This window comes from Heloderma suspectum, chromosome 6, assembly GCF_057233095.1.
Source record: "Heloderma suspectum isolate Gila_16-S chromosome 6, 16-S_ref, whole genome shotgun sequence".
In the NCBI taxonomy this organism is placed as follows: domain Eukaryota; kingdom Metazoa; phylum Chordata; class Lepidosauria; order Squamata; family Helodermatidae; genus Heloderma; species Heloderma suspectum.
This window is the reverse complement of record NC_139463.1, coordinates 124117876-124132428: the sequence shown is the minus strand read 5'-3', so window position 1 is coordinate 124132428 and position 14553 is coordinate 124117876. Positions and strand designations below refer to the sequence as shown.

The 14553-nt window shown below is 48.6% G+C and overlaps 2 protein-coding genes across 2 annotated transcripts; one reads left to right on the top strand and one right to left on the bottom strand.

The window, feature by feature from the left end:
- Positions 1 to 223: 223 nt before the first annotated feature.
- On the bottom strand, positions 224 to 985 carry PSMB11 (proteasome subunit beta 11). Its single transcript, XM_084808115.1, has one exon. It carries the CDS (start codon positions 983 to 985, stop codon positions 224 to 226), a length of 762 nt encoding a protein of 253 aa, XP_084664241.1.
- A 4537-nt stretch (positions 986 to 5522) lies between these two features.
- PSMB5 (proteasome 20S subunit beta 5) lies at positions 5523 to 13594 on the top strand. The gene is made up of 3 exons (XM_084806472.1): positions 5523 to 5798; positions 9212 to 9518; positions 13047 to 13594. The coding sequence occupies exons 1-3, from the start codon at positions 5550 to 5552 to the stop codon at positions 13343 to 13345; spliced, it is 855 nt and encodes a 284-aa protein (XP_084662598.1). The 5' UTR covers positions 5523 to 5549; the 3' UTR covers positions 13346 to 13594.
- Positions 13595 to 14553: the final 959 nt, after the last annotated feature.

Sequence of the window (14553 nt, the reverse complement as noted above, 5' to 3'; positions counted from 1 at the left end):
ATGGATGTTGATTCCCTCTCCGTACCAAGCATAATGCTGCTACAAGATGGTCCATACGGGTTTGTTCTGGCCCAAGTTGGTTTATTTTTACATGAGACCCTACCCCATCCTGCATTCTGTGCGCTGCTGCCTCTGTGCTGGCTTACTGAAATAAACATTTTCCAAATCCGCATGATTGCTGCTTCTGGCTGGAGTAAACAGGCCTGTGTTGGTTTAGATTGGTCTATCCTTGTTGCTTTTCTTCAGTGTCTCCATCCTCTTCAGCTGCTGGCCCAAAGCCTCGATGGACTTCACTCAAGTCTTCCCGTGAGACGCAGACCCAACCACTTGGCCGGACGTAGTACAGGTCCACATTGCCCCCAGAGTAGGCATCTCGGTGAGCGGCATGAGCCACAGCCTGGCGAGCCAGCAGGAAAGCCTCAGCACGTGGCAGGTCATAGCGGTAGCTGCCATCCATCACGCTGTAGGCATAGGGGGACCCGGAACCGACAGAAAAAACGTCCCCGGAGAGACACGTGCCATCACTGTAGACATAATGCAGACCGGGCCCTTTGTGGTCCCAACCACACAGCAGGGTGGCCACGCACAGATCCTTGTTGCGGCATCCACGCAACAGAAAGGCCAGCAGCTTGGCTGCTCCGGCTACACTGGGCTGGCGCCCCTCACGCAGCTGCCTCAGGCGCAGGGAGCAACACAAAAGACGTAGCCAAGTGGAACAGTCGGCTGAGGTTCCAGATGTGGTTGCCAGGAGGTGAGGGTGGAGCGTGATGACCTTGCGGGAGGATGGATCGGCCACGAGGCCCCCGCAGGAGGACCGGGTATCTGCTGCCACCACCACCCCATGGTTGCAGCGGAAGGCTAGCGTGGTTGTGCCGTGGGACAGCAAGAAAGGTGGGGGTACCACCATCCCACTAGGCGGTGGCAGAGGCCAAGAAGGAGCCTGTGAAGGGAAGTCCATTGTCTTCAAGATGTCCTGAAGAGCCATTTGGGAAGAATGTTGGAAGCAACTACAGGAGAGGGCTTATAACTTAAAATGAGGGAGGTGGGTTATATGCGGGGGGAGGGGAGGGTCAAGTAGAGGATTAAGGGTGGTGGTGGAAAGAGTGAGACAGGTGAGGTAAGGAATATGTTTCACAGGACGCAGGGTGAGGAATTTGGAGAATAAACAGATAAAGTTTGTGAAAGCTCTCTTTGCTAGGGGACAGGTTTGGACCTGTCTTTGCCACTAACTGTTTTCCGATTGGGGTGGGGGGTAGTTTAGAGGCAGCTGAGAGGAGCACAGCCCAATCCTATACACATTTACTTGGAGTAGTACATTCCATTGTGTTCAATGTAGCTTACTCCCAAGTAAGTGTGCACAGGATTGCAGCATTAGAAGGAGTGGCAAGTAGCTAATCCAAGAGTCAACACTGAGAGAGGTGATGAGAAGAAGTGGGGATATTCACACATGATGTTGCTGCCCTCCTCCAACCTCCCCCCACACCCAGTTCCCAGAGGAAAATTCCCATGAAAACACTTTTGCTTCGAGGGTACCCTCTTTTTTAAACCTTAGTCTTCACAACAGCCAAAAAAATCAAATTTAGGCTACAATCCTATACTCGGTTGGGAGTAAGCCCCATTGCTCAATATGTCTTACATCAAATATGTCTCACATTATACATGTGCAGGGTTGGATTGTTAGATGTTTATGTTTTTGAGCTTTTGAGAGAAGGGGTTGACTGGAAAACCAGGCGAACAAATAATTTTGTTCTATTTTGTTCAAGCAGTGGCTGTGGTGCCACAGAGAAGGCAGAATTGACAGGGTCCCTTCTCGGTGGAGGCTATAATCGACTTTTATATTTGGGCTCCAGGGAAGCAGCTTTAGGACAGTCTCTAAGAGCAAACTGGCAGCTGGAGTTATACTGCCAGACACATCAAATATGCTTTTGCTGCATGCAATTTAGCTCATAATAAATATTGCTTTGTTTACTCATCTTAGCAGCTACCATTTATTGGCAAGGATAGTACATCATTGCAGAATGGCAGCATCTCAACTTCTGTTAGGCTTTGCTGGCAGCTGAGACGGCTCGGCCTAGTGCAAGGAAGACTGAGCTGAATCCATCCTCAGCACTGAGAGGATTATCTCTCCCCACCACCCTTCCCTCCCTGACCTAAAAGAGACGCTGCCCTGTCAGCAGCTGTCACCCTCAACTGCCTCCTCCGCGTCTCCTACCAAAATGGGACGCGGAGTCCCCCAGCAGCGTCCACCCAGCGTTTGGGGGCTGGGGGAGGGAGGAATATGTAAGGAGTGGGTGGGGGGAAGTGTGTAATAGATGTGACCAAGGAAATGTGTGTGAGGATTGACTGGGTGACTGACAGAGGGCAGTTCAATTGCACGGAGAGTTGGAAAGTGGTGGTTTTGCACACACTGGTAGCATTCCTGGGTTCTCCAGTGCTTGCATAACCAGCACTTTAACTTTGGTTTACCTCTAGAAGTGCCTTTACCATGGCAGGGAGTGCATTAGCTCAATAATGTCAAATTCAGTCAAGATCTCCGGAAGATTTTGAAGCCATTCCTAACATTTTTGGAGAACCAATGTTCAAAGGAGAGTGCAGGTGGTTTGGGGACTTGGTGGAACTGCTTGAGTCCTCCCAGACAGAAATTGTGGGGTGGAGTGTCATTCTAGAGGGCCCCTTAATTAATGCAAAGGGGAATTAAGTAAATAAATAGCCATTCCCAGCAGAATTAGTAGGACGGGAGAAACCACAGCTTTTGGGGAATAGGAGCTCCTTTGAGAGAATGTTTAGGACTTCTGCATGAATGAGAAGTGGAGTATTTACCACTGAAACTGCCACAGGAGTAGAATCAGCTGTACTAACTGCAGCAAAAAAAAGGTAAGTGAATTGAGTTCTGAATGGTGGGGTCTGGCAGGCGTTAAGTGAAATTTGCGTATGCAGTGAGAGATGGGCTGTGGTACTGATGAAGAATACAAGGTGCAAGTACTGAAGGTTGTATACTGTGTGTGTAAAAGTGTGAGAGGAGTGTGTGTGCATGTCTGGGGGGCACACACACTGTGGGTTAGAAGAGCTTCCTTATTCGCCAACTAGGCATATTTTAACTTTTATCCTTGCCTATGAGGGCCAACTCCATCTTCCGCCAACCCACCCAAGCCAAGAGACCTGCAGTTCCTCACTCTCATTCCTGTGCATGAAAGATCATGCCCCTCCCAGCAGATGCACACTGCCTGTTTTACTGTTGTGATCCTTAATCTACTATCTCAGCTGATGTCCCGAGGGCTGGTAGACCTGTGGGTGACCACAGATCCAGGGCCAGAGTTTTGCCTTTCCACAGTCTGAAGTGTAAAAAAAAAAAAAAAGCTAAGCCAGCCGCCCTAGGAAGTCTGGGAAGCTGCAGGGAGCCTAGAGACGGTAGAAAGTCTCCTATGTCAGTGCACCTGCCACTAACTGCCTTTGACTGCTCCTCAGTGACTGGTGAAGAGTTAGAAAGTGCCTTCATGGGGGTGCTAACATGGGCATTTTGCACAGGCTTCCTAGCGCGCAATGCCTTCTCTAGGAGGCCAGTGTGTCAGTGCACACATTTAGAACTGTCCTAGAGGCAACTGTTTGCTAATGATGCCAGGAAGCTGATGAAGGGTGCTGGTACTAGATATGCAGGGGCCCTGGCAGCTGCCTGACCTTTATGGACATCTATGAAAATAAAAGAGGATGTGTGTCTATCCATGCCATAGTGTCAAGACTGTGAAACCTAGACATCTGATTTGGAAGCTATACTTCTATGAATGCACAGAAAATAGCATTTGCCTTTTTTGCAGCCACATCACATTGTTGGCTCATATTCATTTTGTGATCTACAACAATTCCAAGATCCTTCTCACTTGTAGTATTGTTGATCCAAGTATCCCCCATCTTGTAACTGAGCATTTGTTTTATTTTTCCTGGGTGCAGAACTTGGCATTTATCCCTATTAAATTTCATTCTGTTGTTTTCTGCCCAGCGCTCCAGCCTATCAAGATCACTTTGAATTTTGTTTCTCTCCTCCAGGGTATTAGCTACACCCTGCCCATTTTTGTGTCATCTGCAAAGTTGATCAGCATTCCGTGCACCTCCTCCTCCAAGACATTAATAAAAATGTTGAAGAGCACTGGGCCCAGGACTGAGCCCTGCAGTACCCCGCTCGTTACCTCTCCCCAGTTTGAGAAGGTCCCACACTGATTAGCGGTCCACAGTTTGAAACCGGGGGAGATTAGTAGGCCGAAAGGCAGAGTTATACATTCCACTACCCCTTGCATGGTGCAGCCCCTGCTCTCAGGGGAATGGAGTGGATAGACCCAGTGCATGCCCCATTTTTCTGAGAGCTCTTGGGCAAGACACCTTCAATGAGGCTCCTCCCTCAGACAATGACAACATGGCCATTGTCACCAGTTGCTCTTCCTTCTCTTTCTCATCATTGCTACTGCTTGCTTGCTTGACAGGCAGGGAGCAAGTAGACAGTAGCACCTACTGCTCCTCCCTCTCACCACCCCATTTGCCTGGGACACAGTGAGAGGCAGGGGAACAAGCAGGTCCCAACGGTGAAGAGGAGGAGTAAGTCCAGGGAGCTCTTGTCAGTGGAGCCCCTGCTGGTGTTTGGGCCCTTGGCAAGGGTCTGACCATGCCTACCCTTGACACTAGCCCTGGATAGACCCCTCCCTCAGAGGGCTATATGGGTGCATCACGACAGGGGCCTTGCCCTAGGGTGCCAGCTGGTATGCCGTCACTCAGACGGGGTGGGCACAATGTGTCCAACTCTTACAGCTGCGTATATTTGTTTGAAGGCTTCCATGTGTCAAACTAGGGTTTGTCGAACCAGGGCAAAGACAGGTCCGTTCACTAGCATAAAATAAACAGATCATTCAGAATAAAGGAAGCAATTCTACCAGTGGATTCCCTAGTTGTATTGTCTAATCACTACTGAAGATGTATCTGCATTATTTTTAGGTAACTGCTTACTGTTGGCCTCCACACCATCATGAGGCAGTGAGTTCCATAGGACAGAACACCCACCATGTTGCTTATCTTGCACTGTGCGAGGAACGCTCACTCCCTTTGGGTTGTCTCATTCGTGCTCTTTCTTAGGTTCACTGATTGCTCTGAATGTTAAGAAATGACACCGTTCCTTCTGTTCCTTTTCCTTTACATCCCCAACATGACGTTCCCCAGAGGAAATGAAGATGACGACTTGTCATGTTTTCTTTCCACTGACTGGAGACATGGTTGCCTTTCCAACAGGTCCTTCCAGTCTAGCATTGCCCTCACCAAAGGTGGCGCCCGCCCTTTTACTTAGGCAAGTCATTCATAGACAACGACTCTCCCCCCTCATTAAAAATGGCGAGGCTGGCCTCGCGAGCATGGCTTGAAGAGAGAACGAAGCCGCCCCAAGATGGCGCCTGCCGCTGAGCTCGCTGTACCCTTCGCCCGCTTGTTTGCCCTCAACCAACATGGCGGCCGGAGTCTATATAGGAGTTAGGTCGTGAAGCTCCCCTGAGTCACGGTGATAACCCTGACCCAAGATGGCGCTAGCCAGTCTGCTGGAGCCTCAACTGCTCGTGAACAGGGCCGGGTTCTTTGGCTTGGGGGCTGGTACCGAGTTTCGGCTGCCCGCGCTCGGCACCTGTGGTGGAGGCGAGAATGTGGCGGAGGGCCGGGCTTCGGGGCTCCCGCTGGTTTTGGCCGCCCCTCGTCCCGGCCTGAGCCAAGGCGCCGCCGCGGGGGCTGCCGACATTGAGCTGCTCCACGGGACCACCACTTTGGCCTTCAAGGTGGGTGGTGAGGGAAGGACATCTGGGGCTCCAGCGGGATTAGGGTTTGAGGGGAGCTGGATGCTTTAGGTATTTGGGGTGGGTGGGTCATCCTTAGGGGTCTCGACAGGGTTGGGGTAGCTTGTGGGGTAGATGCTTGGGGCAAATTGGCCGGGTGGGGCCGAAGAGGAAGAGGTGGTTAGAAAGACGGATCGGACCGGGGGGGGGGTGCGTAGCCCCTTACGATTGGGGGTGGTGAATGGGAAGGCGTGGATTTGGGAACAAAGCTGTGAGGAAGGGGTTGCTGTCTGAAGGACGCTGAGGGTGTTACGTTTGGAAAATAGGTGGCTTCAGTTGTGGGGCATGAGAAATTTGAGGTTGGAGGGCACTCTTTTGGGGAGAGGAATGCGATGTTTTATTGGAGGGAAGGAAAGGCCTTAGGCTTTGGGGGAAACAGGAGATTTTGGGCTGCGCAACTTGTGGCCTACGGTTCTCATTATCCCTCATCATTGGCAATGCGTGCTAGGGGCTGACGGCAGTTGTAGGTCAGAACATCTGGATGGCCACAAGTTGCACACCCCTGCTTTAAAAGGTGGGCAACTTGTGGGTGATGGTGACCAAAGTATTGAAAATAAAAATGCCTTATACGAATTTATGGTGCGACCACACTTGGAATACTGTGTACGGTTCTGGTTACCACACTGAAAAAAGGACATTGTAGAGTTGGGAAAAGTGCAGAAAAGGGGCACTAAAATGCTGGAGCGATTCCCCTATGAGGAAAGGTTACAACATCTGGGACTGTTTAGCTTAGAAAAGAAGCGAGTAAGGGGAGGCATAATAGAGGTGTACAAAATGTTGCATGGTGTGGAGAAAGTGGATAGGGAATCATTTTTCTCCTTCATTATATGAGAACCTGCCCCATCCCAGAATTCACTTCCACAAGATGTAGCGATGGCCTCCAATTTGTATGGCTTTACAAGGGGATCGGACAAATTCCTGGAGGAGAAGGTTATGGATGGCTACTAGTCCTGATGGCTATACACTACCTCTGGTATCATGGGCAATATCTATGTACACCAGTTGCTGGGGAACATGAGTGAGAGGGTGCTGTTGCACTCATGTCCTGCTTGTGGGTTCCCCGTGGGCAGCTGGTTGGCACTGTGTGAACAGAATGCCGAACTAGACGGACTTTGGTCTGATCCAGGACGGCTCTTTTTATTTATTTATTAAATTTATTAATCGCCCATCTGGCCGGTCACCCAGCCACTCTGGGCGATGTACAACAATAAAAACAGTTTATACAATAAAATTCAACATTAAAAACATCACATTTCTAAAATTACCCTAGCCCACCCCAAATGCCTGCCTGAACAACTATGCTTTTAATGCATGGCAGAAGCTCATTAAAGAGGGGGCATGGCGGAGTTCCCTAGGGAGGGAGTGCCACAGAGTGGGGGCCACCACAGAGAAGGCCCTCTCCCTTGTCCTCACCAGCCTAGCTGTCCTGGCTGATGGGGGAGAGAGAAGGCCATCTGAGGCTGATCTTGTTAAGCAGCCTGTCTGGTGTTGCTGGAGGCGCTCCTTGAGATAGGCTGGGCTGGAACTGTATAGGGTTTTAAAGGTCAGAACCAACACCTTGAATTTGGCCCGGAAAACAACTGGCAGCCAGTGCAGCTCCTTCAGCACTGGAGTGATGTGATCTCGCTGGCGGCTGCCTTTAATCAGGTGAGCCGCTGCATTCTGTACCAGCTGCAGCTTCCGAACCGTCTTCAAGGGTAACCCCACGTAGAGCGCATTACAGTAGTCTAAACGAGAGGAGACCAGGGCATGTACTACTGATGGGAGCAGATGGTTGGGAAGGTAGGGGCACAGCTGCCATATCAGATGGAGTTGGTACAGCACTGTCCTGCTCACAGCTGACACCTGAGCCTCCATGGACAGCTGGGAGTCTAAGATGACCTCCAAGCTGCGGATCTGGTCTTTCAAGGGTAGCCGTACCCCATGCAACACCAGGTCAACATCCCCCAACCTCCTCTTGTCTCCCACCAAAAGTACCTCGGTCTTGTCAGGGTTCAGCCTCAGCTTGTTCCTCCCCATCCAGCCACTCACGGTCTCCAGACTTTTGGACAGGGATTCTACGGCCAACCTTGGTGAAGATTTGAATGAGGGGTAGAGCTATGTGTCATCCCCATACTGATGACACCGCACCCCAGACCTCCTGATGATAGCCCCCAGCGGCTTCACATAGATGTTAAATAGCATCGGGGAGAGGATGGAACTCTGTGGCACCCCACAAGTGAGCGGCCATGGGTCCGAAACCTCCTCTCCCAGTGCTACCCTCTGGTACCTGCCGGAGAGGAAGGACCAGAACCACCGTAATACATAGTCTCCAGTGCCCAACCCCCCCAGGCGGTCCAGGAGGATACCGTGGTCAACGGTATCAAAAGCCGCTGAGAGGTCGAGGAGAACAAGAAAGGAGCATTCGCACCTATCCAGAGCCCTCCTGATATCATCCACCAAGGCGACCAAAGCTGTTTCTGTCCCATGCCCAGGCCTGAAGCCTGACTGAAATGGATCTAGATAATCGGCTTCTTCCAAGTGTGCCTTCAACTGCATCGCCACCACCCGCTCAATCACCTTGCCCAAAAAAGGCAGATTTGAGACTGGGTGAAAGTTGTTCAGAACTTGGGGATCCAAGGAGGGCTTTTTTAAAAGCGGTCTTATCGCTGCCTCCTTGAGGGCTAATGGCATCACTCCCTCCTCAAGGGAGGCATTCACCACCGCCTTGATCCCTTCACCCAGTCTCTCTCTGCAGCTCATAATGAGCCAAGATGGGCAAGGATCAAGTAAGCAGGTGGTCGGCCTTACAGATGAAAGCACCTTGTCCACCTCATCAGAAGGAAGAAGCTGGAACCGATCCCGCTAAACCGGTGTGCCACAGACCGCCTCCTGCTCACTAACTGTATCCACAGCACACGGAATAACACTCCTAATCCGATCAGTTTTCTTTTTATGTTCTTAAGTATTGCCTTATATGGCTGTAGTGATCCTTGCAGTGAATGATCCAGGATCACTGTACGATTGTCAGCTGAGTTTTCAGGAAAGGCACCTAAAATGATGGATTTCTGTCATTTACATTTCCCTTGTGGGCATCCTTGTGAAAGAATGATGCTGGCATCACAAACCCTTATGCAGTTTTGGGCTGGTGATTTTGTTTGAGCTGCCACCTTTGGCAACTGCCATTTTGAACTGGCATGCCTTAGGATGACATCGTATCACCTGGGCCATTGGATAGGATGTGATGAACTGGCTAAAGTTGGAATCTTCATGGGAGTGGGGGAACGGTGTCAAGGTTTGGATTGCCAGCAGTCCAGATTGTGGGTATCTTTTGTGGGCTATTCATGATCTTGATCTTTGCTTCCTTCTTTCTCCAGTTTCAGCATGGCGTGATTGTAGCAGTGGATTCACGGGCCACAGCAGGGGTCTACATTGCTTCACAAACAGTAAAGAAGGTCATTGAGATCAACCCTTATCTGCTGGGCACTATGGCTGGTGGTGCAGCTGATTGCAGCTTCTGGGAGCGGCTGCTGGCACGGCAGTGCCGTATCTATGAACTCCGCAACAAGGAGCGGATCTCTGTGGCTGCTGCCTCCAAGCTGTTGGCCAACATGGTGTATCAGTACAAGGGCATGGGGCTCTCCATGGGTACCATGATCTGTGGCTGGGACAAGCGAGGGCCAGGTGAGGACCCCACATATTTCCTGAGGGATTTTAGAAGGTGTAACTCCCCTGTCCACTGCCCCATCTCACTAAATCCCAACCAGATTTAAGCCTCACACTTTTTTTAAATTTTAAAACATTATACCTTGCCTTACTTCCAAGGAGTTCTAGGTGGCTTACAACAAAGTCAATAGTTTAACAATTACAAACATCCTTCCCATTTACAACATAACATAAAACAAAACAAAAACCCAGCAGAAAACAACAGTGCAACAGCAATCAGAATATTTTAAAAATGAAAAAATGGGCCGACTAAAACTGCAAATTGAAATTACATGTTGAATGTCTTCCTGAAAAGGAAGATCTTTACCAGCTTCCAGAAAGTCATTAATGAGGAGGTGAGATGAGCCTCCCTTGGAAGGGAGTTTCAAAGCCTAGATGTAGTATTGCACTTTTTTTCTTGTCATACCTGTGCCTACCCCAACATTCCCCTGATAGCTCTTGAATTCTTCGCTGCAGTCATATGGGCATTGCTGTGGGAAGTGCTCTGCAGATGGTGATAAGTGACTGTTTGAAGTTTGTGGTTGCATTCATTTTTTAAAATGTTCCCCAGAATTCTGGGGGCTCAATATCCCTCTGCTCCATCTTTTCCTTCAGACTGCCTTCCCAGAAACCCAAACTTTTCTGTTGCATTGTGTTTGGGCTACGTAGACCATATCCCACCTCAAACACACAGTTTTCTAGGTTTTGTGCTTAGAATTGGATTCTGTTCTGTGACATCACATTTTGACCTGGGAAAGAGTACACATGGCTGGTGAAGTCTGCTGCTGTGCCTCTCTGACCATAAACCAACTTAGGGAGCAGTCCTATCTGGATGCCTGTCAGCCTCTCGAACTTGGATGCTGATGGGCATCCTATGCAGCACAGGAGGAGCACAGAGGTGATCTTCGCCTCCACGCTCCTCCTCCTCTGCATTTTTGCCAGATGGGCTTTTTTGCCCATCTAACTGGGGCTCTACGGAGTGAGAGGGAAGGAGGCTGGAGGATTCTTCAGAACCTGGCCTCCCCAATCCCCTCCCCACCCACAAAACCACCCCCTTTCCCTCTTCTCTGAGGTCGCCTTTGTGACCTCGGAGAAGCAGCCAGTGTGGTTCCCTCCATACTGGCTGGGAGGAGGCTAGGGAGCCTGGACGCCTGCATCTGAGGTTGGAGCATCGTCTCTGACCTTGGATCCAGGAATCTGAAGTGTCCTATGGCTCCCCCAGACACTGTCTACGGCCACTGAATTGTTCTCTTAATTTATGTTCTACGAAAGGAAGTACAGCATAATGAATAGATATGTGTACAACTGTGTAGGGAGGTGAGACCTGTAGTCCTGCTAGCTCAGTTTAACTACCTGGCAGACACCTGGATAAATTACTGCGGAAGTGGCTGACAGTAGCTCTTTTCTATTCGTTTTTTTCCCAACACATTCCCACTTCGCAAGCTTACTTGCCAGCTGTGGTGACATTATAGTGTGTTTATTTAATTTGTTACATTTATATCCTATCTTCCTTCCATCTTGGAACTCAAGGCAGTGTACTTAGGTTTCATACATGGTCAGGCATTGACCAGACCTAGATCTACATACCTTCTGTAAGGTTGCTGCATCATGTAGCTCAGACTGTGCCCTGATTGTGCTGAGGATGCTTCCAGAAGGCAAGGGAGACAGGCAAGAGATACTAACTAGCATGGGGGTCTGGTACTGCCATTGCTGCTTTGACATAATACTTGCTGTGCCCACCCACATTGATTTTGCTAGGTTGTCTGTGCTAGCAGTGATCAGTGGCAAGATAACCATGATAGATTGTCGGTGCCTGGTGCTTATTGCCTACAAAGCCTTTCCTCTGGAAGCACCTTGAACATTCTGTTGTACGTGTGCGACACCATAATGCAGTGATGCACTGCTACGAGGGCCAATATATCCAATTTTACTGCCTTTTTCTATTTGTACAGCAGAGCATTGGGTCAGGCTGGGTGTTATCTGAGAGAAATACCAGAGAATTTACTTGGACTATTTAGAAGTTTTATTACCTCAGTATTTGCACTGACTGTAGTTCATTTATAGACTTTGATAAATACTTTCATTTATGTATTTGTTACATTTATTTGTTACAATTATATCCCACCTTTCCATATTGAATTCCTAAAGTGGTTATTTATGGTTCTTGGGATTGAGAGGCATACAAAGGCTACAGTCTTAAATACATTAGGGAGTGAATTCCACTGAAGTCACTGTGACTTTGCATTCAGCTGATCGTGTTTGGGGCTGGGATATAAACCTAATGTATCTTCCTCTTTTCCTTTATTCCTCTGACATTGCCATAAGCATCTTCAGCATGCCTGTCTTTTCACTCCTCAAAACTCTGTTCTCAGTGCGCTCACCCCCACCCCACATATTCAAGATTTCATACATCATGTATATCAGGGTGGGCAGACTTCAGCCTTGCGGGCTCTGCTTTGATTTTGTCTAGAACCCTAAGATCCACCAGCTAGAGTGAAGTGCAAAATAGTGGCTCAGGCAGGCGGACATATGCTAAGAATTAAGGATCAGGGTGCCTCTTGAGTACATGCTCAGCCTGGGAATTGGTGCCAGGATCAAGTTCACAAGTCCTTCCACACAAAAATCCACTCCCCTCCCAATTTTCCCAGCATTCTTTTTCACTAATTTAATTCAGAGAGGTAAATCATTTTAGTTGTTATTATTAGACACTTAGGAGTCAGAAACCCTTGGAGGACTACTGCAAATCACCCAAAAATCTTACCAGAAGATCCTGATCTACCTTCTGCACCTGCTGATGTATGCAGCACAGTCTCCCTCCACTCCTTTCCTCTAAATCATTTCCCCTAATTTCAGGATATCCCTACATAACTCTTTTAACATTTCTAAAGGGCTTCTTTTCCCTCTGAGTTCTTAAAATCAAGTTCTCCTGAGGGATCTCCTTTCCCTTTGAATAAGTTTATAAGATTTAGAGATGTGTGTTGTGGTGATTTCTATGGAAAGGAAAAGTTCGGATTGTTAAGTTTTCTGAGCAAGGTGTCATGTTCCTGAGGTGCAGAAGGCTAGAAAACCATGATATTGAAGGGTCAGTCCTTTTGAGTTCTGTCACCAGTTTTGTAAAGTTTATTAGAACAGGGAACACTGGGACAAAGACTCCTGGACCTGTGTCCAAATTTTTGCTATGTGATACAATAGGTGCGGCTGTAGCCCCAATAACAGTCCCAGTTGCCACATTTCCTTCTGATGTTTCACATGCATGGTTTGTCCCATGTGCTATATCATGAGGAAATGTAGTGCTAAGATGGTAATGCTTGGAGAGAAGCTCTGTTTAGAGAAGCTCAGTGGACTTGATCCTCCAAGCAGCCTGCTGAAAAAATTGCTATATGATGGTATAAATATTGACTCTTCTCATTTGGGAAGGGTGAAGGGCAAGCATTGCTACCGATGAGGCAGTTGTAAGGAATATGTTGAAAGCCCCAGTAACCCAAATTTTCCTGCCCCACCTTTCAGGTCTGTACTATGTGGACAGTGAAGGGAATCGTCTCTCAGGCACGGTTTTCTCCGTGGGCTCTGGTTCTGTCTATGCCTATGGGGTGATGGACCGTGGCTACTCTCATGATCTCTCAGTTGAGGAAGCCTACGATCTGGCCCGTCGTGCAATCTACCAAGCTACGTACCGTGATGCGTACTCAGGGGGCACAGTCAACCTCTACCATGTACGCCAGGATGGCTGGATCCGTGTCTCCAGTGATGATGTGTCCAAACTGCATGAAATGTTCCATGATAAAGCCACGGGGACAGTGGCTTGAGATAGTGGACTTTGAGGGGAAGGGGGAGCATTGAACTTGGGCCTATAGGGGATATTGCCTCTGGAGGGCACACAAAAGTATAAAGAGATGGGATTGTAGATCAACTGTTAGGCAAATGGGGAATGCTTGGCCAACATGATGGAAGAAGGGTGGAACCCACAGATGGCAGGATGATTATCTCATGCTTGTGACCATGTTTCATGTACTAAAATATTTTGCTTGTGCTGCATTAAACGTTTACTGTCCGAACAGTTTTGAGTCCTCACTTAATGAACCAGGGTTGGCAGGATAAGTCTTGGCTACTCCAGTCCCATCAGAGGTGTATTGGTGGCTTTGGATACTTGCCAACAGAGGGATGCCCTGGAGGGGCAAGTATGCTGGCTGCCTGTGTGGGCATGAGTAATCAGGCAAAGGAGCTGGGAGAGAAATGCCTCTTGAAAATTTTGTTTCTAAGCAAATCCCCCCCCCGTTGGTTATTCCCACAGGCACCAAAATATACGTGTCTGATACAGAGGGAGGGAGTCGAATGACTTTTCAATCGTTTCTTCCTTTCCCATATGATTTCCACTGTTCCTTGACTTGTGGTACCCTAATTCTCCATCTGCGGTCCACACACCCTTGGTAACACCAATTCTTCACCCTTCACAGGGATTCTGCCCCAGCTGTGCTTCTCTTTGATGTTTACAATAGTATATGTTGGCATTAACCCATTCTAGCCTCCTCACCAAGCATAATCCTTCCAAATACTTTTATGCACTGTTTAATTCTCTGGTTCCCACCCAATTGACGCGAAGGCTGCGTGTGCAGCACGTAGAACCTAATCTGAACAGAAAAGGTTATTGCCAGCTGCAGGGCAGCTGGGATAGGAGGAACAAGGCAGGGAGAAAACAAAATAAGTATTGGCTAAATGCTCTTTCCTTAGAGTTGTCCTCCATGCTCACTAAGGGGGGTGGAAAGAAATGAAACAAGGCCACAGTAGGGTATGAAAGAGTGGGGAACGGACAAAGGGCTTTTTTAACAGCTGCACAGAGGTAAAGGGAAGAAGGAAAAAGATTGCTAGAACAGGGAAAGAGAAGGGGCAGGTAGGTAAGGTAAAAGATTGAGACACATGCGCACATATTATGTACATGAGCCAAGGTGGTAGAAGTAGTATAAGAATAGGAACAGGTTAGGCTGCGGAAAGTATGGATGCATAATATGAAGGAGCA